General features: G+C 44.2%; 1 protein-coding gene across 2 annotated transcripts; it reads right to left on the reverse strand.

Moving 5' to 3' along the window:
• Nucleotides 1-339: 339 nt before the first annotated feature.
• lrrc73 (leucine rich repeat containing 73) lies at nt 340-12,256 on the reverse strand. 2 transcript variants are annotated; one of them, XM_061228604.1, is made up of 6 exons: nt 11,005-12,256; nt 10,010-10,170; nt 9,175-9,297; nt 4,768-4,868; nt 1,784-1,979; nt 340-731 (listed from the first exon to the last, which is right to left on the reverse strand). In XM_061228604.1, exons 1-6 carry the CDS (start codon nt 11,274-11,276, stop codon nt 661-663), a joined length of 924 nt encoding a protein of 307 aa, XP_061084588.1. In that variant the 5' UTR covers nt 11,277-12,256; the 3' UTR covers nt 340-660. The 2 variants fall into 2 exon arrangements, with proteins under 2 accessions (XP_061084588.1, XP_061084589.1); XM_061228605.1 differs by lacking the exon at nt 340-731 and adding an exon at nt 1,518-1,647 and having other exon boundaries at nt 1,770-1,979.
• Between the last annotated feature and the right edge of the window lie 1,479 nt (nt 12,257-13,735).

Raw genomic sequence — 13,735 nt, forward strand, 5'->3', positions numbered from 1 at the left:
AGAAAAGCCATTATAACCTTTTTCTTTCTGTTGCAATGCATAGACTGCTTAGGTGTGATTTCAGTTCTCACCGATGGTAATGTTGATGTTGTGTGGGAGTTTATTCTGGTACACAATGTTTCTTTCACCTGAATCTGGTATCACACACTCTTACAGAGCAGAATTTATTAGCAGGTCAGCTACTAAATAAATGAAACTGTTGTTTATGATTATAGTTGTAATACGTTTCACTTTATTCATTGGTGTACTTATTCATGTTTGTATATTCAGTCTGGGTGCTTAAATCCACAAAATGGTAATATGTTCTGCAAATAACACTTAAATAAAGCAGAAACACTGTTTTAAGAAGATGTAAACTGTTTTATTCTGACATCAGACTATAACAAACACAACTCGCATTTCGCTGATCTATCAGAGTATGCTTTCAATGGTTACATTACCCTTAAATATTTAATTATAAATAGACTGTACATCTTGAAAATAAATATTTAACTATTGAGTATATTAAGTCACTTGGTGTTCAAGGTTTTGAAGCCTGCTGAAAACTTTCTTTCACTATATACAAGTGCTACAGGTCATGCAAAGTGATTGGTTGCTCGCTACCATGTGATGTGGATCACGGTCTCGTGCGCAGTGCAAAAAGCAAGGTGGCTTCCTGGTTCACATCTCAGTCTCAGCCAATAGGCTGTCCCCCAGACCCGATGTCACCAAGACCATCTGGGAGCTGGAGTCTGGCAAGGTGAGAAAACATAGCGAAAATTCCATGTCTTTTAAAATATATTTGTAAGAACTGCACACGTTCCTGAAATGGCATGCAGTCTTTAAACGACCAGCGATTAAGAATGTGTCGATAATTGACACAATGTAAAGGTTTTCAATCTTTCTGATCAGGTACAGTGTAAGATCCAATTGCATGCTTTGGATCGGTACAACCTGCCACAGGCTTCTTGCTCTGTGGTAACTGCAGTTGCAGCTATCATGGTTGAACGGGAGCAGCAGAGGGGAGGCCTGTGATTGGGCTGTACTCACTGCTGATGGGGAGTACTGTACTCACTGCTGTTGGGGAGGGCTGCGATTGGGCCTGTTGGGGAGTCCTGTGACCTGGCTGTACTCACTGCTGTTGGGCAGGGCTGCGATTGGGCCTGTTGGGGAGTCCTGTGACCTGGCTGTACTCACTGCTGTTGGGCAGGCTGTGATTGGGCTGTACTCACTGCTGATGGGGAGTACTGTACTCACTGCTGTTGGGGAGGGCTGCGATTGGGCCTGTTGGGGAGTCCTGTGACCTGGCTGTACTCACTGCTGTTGGGGAGGGCTGCGATTGGGCCTGTTGGGGAGTCCTGTGACCTGGCTGTACTCACTGCTGTTGGGCAGGGCTGCGATTGGGCCTGTTGGGGAGTCCTGTGACCTGGCTGTACTCACTGCTGTTGGGCAGGGCTGCGATTGGGCCTGTTGGGGAGTCCTGTGACCTGGCTGTACTCACTGCTGTTGGGCAGGCTGTGATTGGGCCTGTTGGGGAGTCCTGTGACCTGGCTGTACTCACTGCTGTTGGGCAGGCTGTGATTGGGCTGTACTCACTGCTGATGGGGAGTACTGTACTCACTGCTGTTGGGGAGGGCTGCGATTGGGCCTGTTGGGGAGTCCTGTGACCTGGCTGTACTCACTGCTGTTGGGGAGGGCTGCGATTGGGCCTGTTGGGGAGTCCTGTGACCTGGCTGTACTCACTGCTGTTGGGCAGGGCTGCGATTGGGCCTGTTGGGGAGTCCTGTGACCTGGCTGTACTCACTGCTGTTGGGGAGCCAGGTGGTCTTCTCCCTGGCCACGCCGCCGCTGCCCCGCGCCCCGGCCTGCTTGTCCTCGTCCTCCTCGCCCTCGGACAGCAGGTCGGAGATCTGCTGCTGGAGCTCGGGGCTGATGGCGTTCTCCGCCAGCACCAGCACGCGCAGACACGTGGGGTAGTTCTCCACCATGTCCAGGAAGATCTGCGGAGACAGAGAGAGGGGGCCTTCAGACAGGTGTGGCTGCCCCTGATGGCCACGACGAGGGTGAGCTCCACGACAGAGTCTTAGAGACTCGCAAGGTACACAACTCTGCGTTATTAACGCTCAAAAGTGCTTACAACCTTCCAGTGAAGCTAAAACACTAACTCTAGTAATTCATGCAGCTTAAAAAAATAAATAACTTGAAGACTATTCCATAGTCCACAGCTGGGACCTGCTGCGTTCAGACCTCATTCAAAATGGCCGCTGCATGCATAAGATAAGGTAATCCCATCCCAAATGGACTGACTGCATGTAATGAGAGCTGACCCCCTGCCTGTGTGTCGTGGTGCGTGTGTCCGTATGCAGTTCGCTGTGTTTAAACATCCCCTTGTGCTGCTAAGCAACTCCTTAAATAACCATTGCTCCTTGAAGACCCCCCTGAGAATGGGGATGAATCAGGGTTATCGCCCAATTAACTGCTACTGTGCAACTCGGTCTTGCGTAACCCAGCGAGACATCTTTATGGCACGTGCACGCCAAGCACATCTTCAGCTCGGCCAAAGAGCCATTGTGGTATACGGTTCAGAGTGGAAACTTCCAGACTGAAATTCTCTGACGCTGCAGGTATTATTAAGCTTCAGGATCTGCTTTCATCAGGCAGCTACACAGTGCTGTGAGAGAACACACTATTGTGTCACACCTGGAGATAAGCGCATCTTCATTACAAATGAGATCCAAGTTCTTGGCTCTTGGCAAGAGTGAGAGAGAGTGAGAGAGGGTGAGAGTGAGAGAGAGAGAGAGAGAGAGAGAGAGAGAGAGAGAGAGAGAGAGAGAGAGAGAGAGAGAGAGAGAGAGAGAGAGAGAGAGAGAGAGTGAGAGTGAGAGTCAAGTGGTATGCTTAGATCAAAGACCACATAACGCGGGTATGCTAGCCCTGGGCTCTGTGCAGGTAACCTGTCGCTTTTCACACATTTCCACGCACATGAAAGGCATCGTCTCAGAAAATTGATTGGCTTCATAATTAGATTGTTCGGAGGGAGGCTTTCGCCTGAATGTTCCAACATGCACGATTTTGTGGACCACAGCGCCATCTGGTGGTCAATTTCTTTTTATCTATATTATTTTCAAATTAATTTATTTTACTCCATGTGGATTAAATGGCACTCTACTGCCAATTCCTGAGGGTGTCGCGTCACATGTAGCTACTAATGCACAATCACTTCGGGGGTAATTAGATTTCTCTTTGCCAATTAGTTAAATGAAATTCGCCAAGAGAAAGAAGTGAAAGGTTACTTCAGTCACGTAATCAGCATCTAATTGTTTTAGGACTAAATGAGAATTGGCTTGGGCCACGCAGCTAATTCATTTCAGGCAAACTGATTATCCTTTTAATGGTGTGACGGGCAGTGTGAGGCGTGACGAAGGAGAGAAACAAGCACTCCGTTTGATAGGCACAGTGTGGATCGGCATGGGAAATCAACAGGACCAGATGACTAATAATACCACTCATCCCCTGCGATTACATGCAACTGAATAACTAAAGAATAACCGGCATGCTTGTGATGTCGAAAGGCTAAACCACCACCCTCCCCCCCAGGAAAAAAGATAATTCGCAATACACGGTACAGCAATTCATCAAATGCCACATTCCTGTCACAAAAAAGCGAATCAATTGGAAACACAGAAACATACCGACAGTATTTCAAAGAACATAATAGTATATCTCAGCATATTGCATTTAGTTACTTTTTTTTTTTTCAAATACTGCAGTGGTTGAATGTTGAGAGCAGCCAGAACGTAATCACAATAAGCAAGGAGCGCGAATATTTATTGCGGAATCGATAGGCGCTTCGAATGCAGTTTTGCTGCGTTAGGACGTTTCCGGCACACGATTGACCGCACAGTGGCCTCGTGGGATGGGTTTAGTCCGCTGGGCAGAGCGCGCCACATCGCAGAACCTTCAGTCCCCACTGTTTCAGCTCCGCGAGTGGACTGAGCGGTGGTATGGCGTGGCAGTTGGCTGTGTGGATTTTGGAAGACGCACATGTGTTCCTTCCCAAATTAACAGAGGATTTTACAGTGCTGGGACGGGCTTATACTGCGATTGGGGCGCCCCAAATCACACCAATCACAAATTGGGTTAAAGAGTTGTTTTAGCAAATATGAAAGACAAACTAAGACTGGCGTGTTTTTTTTGTTTTTTTTCTTTTCTTCCTCTGGGATTATCTGACTGCACTGTGACGTTAGTGGGAATTTACCTGTGCTCATTCCATGACACAACTGACTCATGATGTATAACTACACATAATCTAATAGCTGTGTACAATGTAACAAGAAAATGACATAAAAACGCATTATGTAATAGCCTGCCTATAATATGATAAGAATATTGAGCACATAACATAGTCATTTTTGTGTGTAATATTGAGCAAGGGTGGCCAATTCTGGTCCTAGACCACCATGAGGTAGCACACCTTTTTATGATGTAGCAAGTTACGATATTATATGCAAAACATTATTACATTATGCACTCAATATTTATTACATTATAGGCAGATTACAAAATGATGGGCCAGATTCACTGACGCATCTTAAGCCTAGTACAAGACTAAATGTAATTTTGAACAAAGGTTCTTCATACAAAACTCAGTTTTGTCCAGGACTAAGCTTAATCCTTGTCCTTGCATTACTTTTTGATAACATTTTAAACGGTTATTATATAATGTGCTGTTATGGTATTGTGAGTACAGTACAGAAATGAGCTGATGTTGGCGTGTGAGCTGCTGACCTGCGCGGACTGGTTTGTGAGGCCGGTCCCCTCCAGATCCAGCACCTCCAGCGACCGGCTGGACGCCACGGCGACCGCCAGCATCCCGGCGATGTGGTCTCCTGCAAAGCCAAGCGGCATCGGTGAGACCGCGGTGCGGGTATGGCTGTGACCGCGCGTCCGCGTGTCCGATTTCAGCCGTTCATTTTCCACTGCACTCCTACAGGCCCCCCCCCCACAGCCGGCGCACAATCTGTCCAATTACTCTGCGTTATTATATTATTCTTCAGAGAGCGTTGTTTCAATCAAAACGAGGTTTTGATGAATCAGGAGGTTAGGTGCTTGAGTGAGCCCAAATCCTACAGCAGCGGCTGAGCGGGCTGAACGATTTTCTGTCATTTGCTCCCTGGGCTGCGTGGCTAGGACACTGAGCTTTCTGGATCCACCAGAAAAACAATCAGAAAATACAAAACATTTTAGAGAGAGAATGGAGCGAAGAACAAAAAACATCCAGTGAGCAGCAGTTCTGCGGGCAGAAATGTGTTGTGAATGGGAAAGATCAGAGATTGGTCAAAGCAGACAGGAAGGTGACAGTGACGCAAATAACCAGCATCTCTAAACACACAGCGCGTCATAATTCTATGTGGATAGGCTACAGCAGTATATTGCGGAAAAAAATTAAGTGCTCACAGAGTGTATATAATGGGATGGGTTCATTTCAGCTTTAGCCCAGGGAAGTAAATAATATTGAGCAAAACCAAAAGCAGTGGATCTTCTTCATTAAGCCCACAGCCATCCGTACATTTGGATGGATGACGTAGAGGAGTAGATAGTGAGACAGTACTCAGTATGCTTGTCTTTGCCTGCTTTTTAATGAAAAGATAACCTTGAACTAAATTTAAAACTGTATCAGATCTTCCGTTACTGAATGCTAATTCAGTTCTTCTCCCACAGACTGTGGGCCCTTCCGGGACAGAGATAGCAGTGATATGTTTGGCCTTCACGGTTAAATGACCTTTTCTCCAACGAACATGCGATCTGTCAAACCCCTAGTAATCAGCCCAGTCAACTCCTGGCCTTCCACAGCTGGAGAAATTAATCAATTAATAGGGTAGATTATCCAACTAAAGCTGTGGGATCAAAATACACATATAAAATATCACATGCACATTTTATTTTTTATTTTTAAATGGTGGACAGTGTATTATTTCAACAATGACACAAAACTGGTTGCAATGTGTTCGACTTTCTGGCTTGAATTAGATGAGGCAAAATTTGGTGTACATTGCACCAGATCATACTGTTTGAACTGTTTGGCCTGACTGCACAATGTTAACATTAATACACTTCAAGCTTCGTCAAATTAATTTCCTTTCTATTAGGGCAATATTAAGTCTATGTTAATAGTTACACATTTTTTTATATCCTATTGTTATCAATACTTTTTCATCATTAAAATGCTGCTATGGTGGCAGCTACATAACAGTGCAACAAAAACTGGGGTCTATAGCGTATCGATCATGTTCCCACACCGTGTGAACCCCCTACGCTACAGGCTCCAGGTACGTGGGCCCTGTGTAGTGCAACCTTATTTTGAAGAAGGGTATCCCATAACCCTGTCTATAGTATTCATATATTCCTCCTCTCTGTCCTTCCCTCTCTCACTCTCTATCCTTCCCCCCTCTCTCTTATTGGTAAGTGGTTTGCATTTATAGAGTGCCTTTATCAAAAGCGCTGTACATTTGATGCTTCTCATTCACCCATTCATACACATACTCTCACACCAACGGCGACTGGCTGCCATGCAAGGTTACTCTCTTACTCTCTATCCTTCCCCCTTTCTCTTACTCTCTGTCCTTCCCTCTCACACACTCTCTTTCTATCTCCTTCCCTCTCTCTCTCATCTTTGTCCTTCCCTCTCTCTCACTCATTCTCTTACTCTCTCTATCCTTCCTTCCCTCTTTCTCTCTCCTTCCCCCTCTCTCTTACTCTGTCCTTCCCTCTCACTCTTTCTATCTCCTTCCCTCTCTCCCATCTTTGTCCTTCCCTCTCTCTCACTTACTCTCTTACTCTCTCTATCCTTCCTTCCCTCTCTCTCACTCACTCTCCTACTCTATCCTTCCTTCCCTCTCACTCACTCTCCTACTCTCTCTATCCTTCCTTCCCTCTCTCACTCTGTCCTTCCCTCTCTCTCTCACTCACTCACTCTCTTACTCCCTTCCTTCAATTAAGTTTTCTCTGTCCCTCTGTCCCCTTCTCTCTCACTCTGTCCTTCTCCCTCTTTCCCCCTCTCCTCTCTCGCTCTGCCACTCTTTTTCCAGAAGTGTCAGCGATTAACGGGAAGGCTGGCATACAGAACACAACAGAAGCTCATCTGTGCCATTCACCCAGAAACTCCCAATTAAATCTATTCATGCAAGTGCAGGTGTTCATGGTTATATGCTCATAGGATCAAAGGTAAAGCTCCACATGTGTTTTCAGTAGAGACAGGCAGAGCATGCACACCTGACCAAGTTCATAGGTGCAGCGGGGATGAAGCACGATTAATGAGGGGAAAAAAAGGAGTGTTTTATTACATGCTCACAAAACCAATGTTAATGTTACCAACAATGTGAGGACTGACAATGGCTTGTCAGGTCATGGCTAATTGCCCCAGTTCTATCCTATGACAGAATCCCCGGTTATTTAAAAATGCATTGTACAATTGTCATATATTATGGAAGTTACTCCTTTTCCCAGCACAAAATGAAAGGCCAAGAGCAGTCTAATAGCAGACGTGTGCCCATCAGGCCCATCTTAAACTCCCTTCTCAGCAGCATGTCTCACTAGATAAGGATTATAAAGGATTGGGCACGGTGGTCTTAAATTGCCTCGTACATGATCAAAACTCCTGTAGAAATTTTTGATGAGGTCTCTGGTGACTCAAGCACCTGGATGATTAGCTCCTGTAGGCAGAAGCCAATAATTCATTTCATATTTCTAATTTTCAGTTCTTTAAAAAAAAAATCTATTCAGAGCTGCGAGTCAGATCAAAAAGTAAAGTGGTGCCCTGGCACGAACCAGACTGAGAGGACTACAAAAACAAGAGAACTACTACCATGGAACCTGTCTTATCCATGGACATGGGAGAATATTACGAGATAAGAAATTTCAGATATCTTTGTCTACACATGAGGGGCCAGTTTCACAGACACAGATGAATCTTAATCCTGGACTAAACTGGATTAGTTCAATCTCCATTCAAAATGGAATTATGTCTGGGACTAGGCATAATCTGAGTCTGTGAAACAGCCCTATATGTTTATAAGCCCAGCAGTGTCATTTTATTTTATGGCAAAGGGAAGAACTGTTGAGAACAGGAGTGGAGAGGAAGAACTGGATGAGTTTTATAATCACTGTTTTTGGGAGAGTTTTTTTGGCTTTAGTTTATTTTAGACAGCAAAGAAAGGGTGACCTGAGTTTTGATATTGGCTACTTAGCTAACTGTTAAGTGGAGAATGATGTAAATCAAACTGTTTGTCCAAGTCTGCAATTTATAACGTTTTTATGTTCTAAATATTCTCAACTGTTGAGATGGCTGGCAGAAAAATCTGAACACAGCGTAGGTCCACAGGAGTTTGTTTTGGTAAACCAATCTGAGAGACTATAACCAAATTATTGCCATATTTGACTAAATATTGAAATCTGGAGAGGAAATGCCAAATTCCAAATGTGAACTATAGGTAACTATGTATTTATGTATGTATGTATGTATGTATTTTATGGAGAATGTAGGTTAATTCCCTCTTGAGAAAAAGGTGAAATAATTATTTCATTAAGGCGGAGGTGATCAAGAATGATACGCACCATGCACATACAGTTTATTCATTGGCTTCATTTCAGAACATGATGGTTGGAATGTTCCCATATAGCTGAAGTGTGCTATTCCCTATCATGTGATTGACTGCAATGCATGTACAGTAATAGGCACATGACTCAATGAGGCTTTAGCTGGAAGAAAGTCTCCCACTGATTTTGCTCTCCATGTGAATCTAATTATTGAAGTTTTATTTTAACAGTATTTAGTGGCCACTTAGGTTATCCTGTGTATGCTATAGCGTAATATAGGTACACCCACCACCAGACCTGGGTCAAATACGTAATTGTTTTGTAATTGTTTTCTGTGCTCGATTGATCTTGCCAAGTGCAATTGAGCCAACCGAGAGGACCGTCGCACATATTGAGAGTGTTTCATAGGTTGAAAAACGCCAGACGCGCTCCGTAAAGCGTAGAACAGCATCTGAATCCAAAACTAATTATGCACTTGGCCCAGATCTGCCCATCACTGAGGCATTCCGCTTTTTTCTGTCATTTAGAGTATTCTAATTTTAGAGTAACCACACACAACCTGAAAGCCCTGCCTGTTCCGGCACAGGGATCGGCTCTTACCCAGGGGATTATAGTCCAGGTTCAGGACGCGTAGCTGGGAGCTGTGGGCCACGGCGATGGCCAGTCGGGCCCAGCCTTTGGTGGTGATGGCCGGGTTAGCGCTCAGGGTCAGCTCTCTCAGACCTGCGGGGATATCGTTATAATTTCACCTGTCACATGACCTTTACTGCCCAATGACAGCGGCGGTTTTGAGAAACCAGATCAGGGAGGCAAGAGTGATTCATTTTGATAACGGATGCAGTTATGAGAATTGTAACGCCACAGACCTAAAGCATAAACCTGTCGGTGGTGAATAAAGGATGTTGAGGTCCAGTGGTACTTGTAAGCAGAAAATGAACCACAGTGCAGCCCTGCTAATATGCGATTACCTTTATAAAATGAATTAGACTTATACTGTGTTATGAACAGAAAATATTACACTATACTGCATCAATCTCATTGAGCAATTTTAAGTCACTGAGTTGTGACATTTTTACCTTTACCAATGATGCCTAGCCATTGTTTTGATTGTAAGCTGAAAGTAGGCAGCAGTTGGGTGCACAGAAATGTATTGTATAAAGGGCTAATATTTAAATTTATTTTAGTTCTAAAGGTTTCTGAAAATGCCTGCATCAGATCTGCACTGGGAGGCAGGGGCAATGAACATGCCACATAAAAATGAAAAACTGAAACTGTACACTACTTTATGAAATATCAATGGAATCATTATTTTGTGTGATCCCACTCTAAATGTTATTATCTCAATGCTATCAGGCAGTTGTTATCACTGTAGGTCCCTATATGCCACCAGCTTGGACGCTAAAAATGTTGGAAGTGAAAATAAAATTTGGGTCACCTGACTTGGCCCCGTCCGGGGGCAGCATGCCACTGATGAGCTGTATTGCCTCATCGCCGAGCATGCAGTCTCCCAGGTCAAGCGACACCAGCGACGGATGTGTGGACAGCGCGGTGTTCAGTGCCACCAGTCCTGCGTCCAACAGGGGACTACCGTGAAGGCTGTCGGGGACAGGGAATGACGATTCAGAACTATAGTATAGGCCAGAGCCGTAGAAACAGATGTGGGATTGCCATTTTACCACAATCATTTGTTTGCGTAATTTACTCTTCGCCAGACATTCGTTTGCCCTCGTATTCACCTGGGGGAGTTTAACGTCAATATAACTTAAGTTAAGTATAAACTCTTATAACTCTTCTCAAATTTGACTATTCGTCTCAGTGAACATCTATGGAAGCTAATTTCCCAATTAAACCAGGGCTTCTCCATTGTATTTCCTTCGAAGCGCCGTACGAAAATACAATAAGCCTTTAATCAAACAACAACGCAGGCTTTGTTCCCATAGCGTACTATTTTGAGTCTCTTCCATGCGCGCACTCCTCTCACGTTTATCCATTAACTCGGGCACAGATGAACAGTGAATAGCAGCAATAGCACGACACCCTTGCGTTTAATCGGAGTTATTTGCAAACTATCCACTGGCAAAACAAGTTACTTAGAAGCATTTACTTGCTACCCAGCAAACTGGGTAATATGGTGTCAGTGCACAATGCTCTTAGGGTCGTGTTGAGAACAATGCCGCACATTCAAAACACCCACTCTCACGTGCAGAAGTGACAGGCATACATTAGGCTACAACTTTCTATCTTGGCGTTTTCTTGGCCCCGTATATCGCAATATAAATGTGGTCTTGCGGTATGAAGTGTCACAACATGGATTAATACCCCATGCGAAAAGCTGATTAAGTGGCTATTGCAAATCTGCAGAAGATGCACCGCTATAAATCAAATAATTGATTTGTTTTCACGAGAAGACATGCAATATGTCATACTTACAACAACGTCTGAATCGATCTGTTGGTCTTGAGTGCATCGGCAAGTTGCTTCACCCGGCTGATGCTCAAAACGACGCCGAGGTTGAGGTTGAGTTGTGCCAGAGAGTGGGACTCCGCGACGCCGCGACACACCCGTCCGAAGTCACGATCTGAAAGCTGGCAACCCCGCACCGACAGCAATCTCACGCTGTTCTCTTTGAGGCTGTCGCAAATGTCTTTTATTTCAGCCCCCGAGAGTGTCTCTCCCGTTATCTGGATAGAACCTGGTAGCATTTCGCGTAGTTGTCTAGTAGCTACAGTAGCTAACTACTGTCCTTACATTCAAGAAGACTAAAGTATGTAACCGAGCATGTATGAACTCGTGTGGCTGAAGAATTCAGTCTTCTACTTTTGGATCAAAGTGCTTTAATGATGCCTATATATAGTTTTTCCTTTGGTATAATGCGGAGTTATTGATTCTTTACAGTGACTTCGCAATACGTCCACAATCAATCATGCTTGCGAGTGGTGGCTAGCCTCGTCTTGCTATAATCCTGTAATGTCCAGGCGACTGGTGCCTATCTTTTTCGATTACTCGTTTGAAATTAATGTTACCCAGTAGGCTATGGATACAACTGTACATTCAAATTTTAAAACGTTTACCCATTTCAGCTAGCTCCTTATATACATTGTATCAAATCGCAACGCTACAACCCACTGGTAGGTTTCTCCAAGCGCTGACATCATAGGACAGTGTCTAGCTCCGGTACAATTCCTCAGTCAACTCTGCAGTTCAGCTATGAAGCAAAACAGTTAGCCTACGCATTCATTTATTCTGTGCTGAATTATTAATTACCACGCGATTCTGTTATCCTAAAAAATAGCGTATATTGCCAGTGCTCCACTCGATTCCGCTGATATTGACAATATCCAACGCCACTAAAGACAAATATTTAGCATTCTTGTCATGTTTGGATTTTCTGCGCTCCAGCTTTGCAGCACTGAGGCAAATGCGACCGTGGTTTGTTTGCATCCGCTGCAGGTGTCGGTTACTATGGACACACTACTCTCAATGTCACCCTGCCTTTAAAATTGCATTAACTGGCAAAGAATTTGACGAAATAAATCCCCGTCTTTTTCTGCCATGAATTCGTCATCGTTGCGCGTAGATATTGTCTTGGCTAATTCACGATTTTGCTCGTTAGAGGCGCGACGGACCAATTCCCTGTGAACTGTCACCGTTGCATAGCCACTAGCTAGAAATATTGCGAGCATGTTGTGAACGTTTCCCGAGGAAGGAAAAGAGGCGAGCCAAGAGTAATAGATACAGCAAGTGCAGGAATAGCGCGTGCCCAAAGCAACGTCCCAGAATAAACCAGGCTATCCGGTGTGATTATTTAGGTCTAGCTTTAACATTTCTTGTTGGTGACCTAACCATTTTTATGCTTGCTTTTTTTTTCTTGCTTTTTTTTAAAGGCAACATGGAATTATTTTTGTAACAAAGGGAAAAAACCTCGATGTTTAGATTTAGCCTACGCAGTTTTACTTGTTTATACAAAAAGGAAACCGCAACTTTTCTTTCACCTGACGTCATACAACTGGCAAAACAATAGGATTTTATTTTTTTCATGAGATATGTATAAATTGGTGATACCCCCCCCCCCCCCCCCTGTATTCTATGGTTGAGCAAACAATAATCCCATTAATAATAAATCCACTGGGACTGAGTGGCCACCAGCACCAATTATAGTAGAGCAACCCTGCCTCGTGGGGGTGATGGATGATGAAGTGGGTGCTGCGTCGCTACACAGGAGGCATCTCTGGTTGCACATTACACAGCCCCCATTGAGGACGGAGCGTAAAGTGAGCCTCGAGCCTGAATGCGGAAGGCCCCGTGGGCTGTAACTCGGAGCCACAACCGTGGCAGTAGCCGCAGCGCCGCCTCATTGTTCCTGCAGGTCAGTGTTTGTCAGGCTCACCTCTGGTCAACCTCCCTGCCGTATAACTGCTTTCACCGTTGACCATTGTGACATACGGAGTAATTGACAGGCGGTCGGGGGGGTCTAACTGCCATGCGGATTGTAAAGCCAGTATGGACAGGTCACCAGGAGTAATAACGATTTGAACTCTTCCATTGTGTGTTTGAAGCAACAGGTGGCAAGCCTCACCGCAGTACCCGGCTGGAGATCTAATCGTGCCGAAATATAATTCTAGATTTCAACCTCATTGGTATAAAATCTATGAGTATGTGCAGTAAGGCCAAGGTAGATTAACTCTAACATTGATTCTTATCTTAATTCCAAGTGCATCAAAGGCAACATACAGTACACTAGAACAGGTAATCTCTTAATGTTACTGCTCTGGACACTGAACAAGGGTGAAAAGCAGGTGCCTTTCGTTCATAACGATTTGAGAAATTGATATCCCTTCAACAGTGCAGTATGAACAATAACTGATTTCGAAAGACTGGGTTATGGATTTGAAAGAACATACTGCGCAACAGTGAATTATTATATCCCACTTCCCTTAAGTTTAAATGGTGACAAAGTTATTTAAATTCAGCCATCTGAATTTAGCTGTCAGGCTAAAGCAAATTCTTCCATTGGCAATTTTCTTTCCACATCAAACAGGTCTCAAAATCATACTTTGAATATCAAGTTAATATACCTACTTTTTGATAATTCCAATAGCATTTTTAAATCACTGAGATGACGTAAGTAATTTGTGTGCCAAATAAAAAGCAAGGCCACAAG

Source organism: Conger conger, chromosome 18, assembly GCF_963514075.1.
Source record: "Conger conger chromosome 18, fConCon1.1, whole genome shotgun sequence".
Lineage (NCBI taxonomy): Eukaryota > Metazoa > Chordata > Actinopteri > Anguilliformes > Congridae > Conger > Conger conger.

Bases quoted from the DNA above. Each gene is read 5' to 3' on its own strand.
- lrrc73 (XM_061228604.1), bottom strand. From the start codon at position 11,276: ATGCTACCAGGTTCTATCCAGATAACGGGAGAGACACTCTCGGGGGCT. The intron at 4,869-9,174 runs GTAAGAGCCGAT...TTGGCTTTGCAG, and splicing joins CCTGGACTATAATCCCCTGG to GAGACCACATCGCCGGGATG. The intron at 1,980-4,767 runs GTCAGCAGCTCA...CTGTCTCCGCAG, and splicing joins TCACAAACCAGTCCGCGCAG to ATCTTCCTGGACATGGTGGA.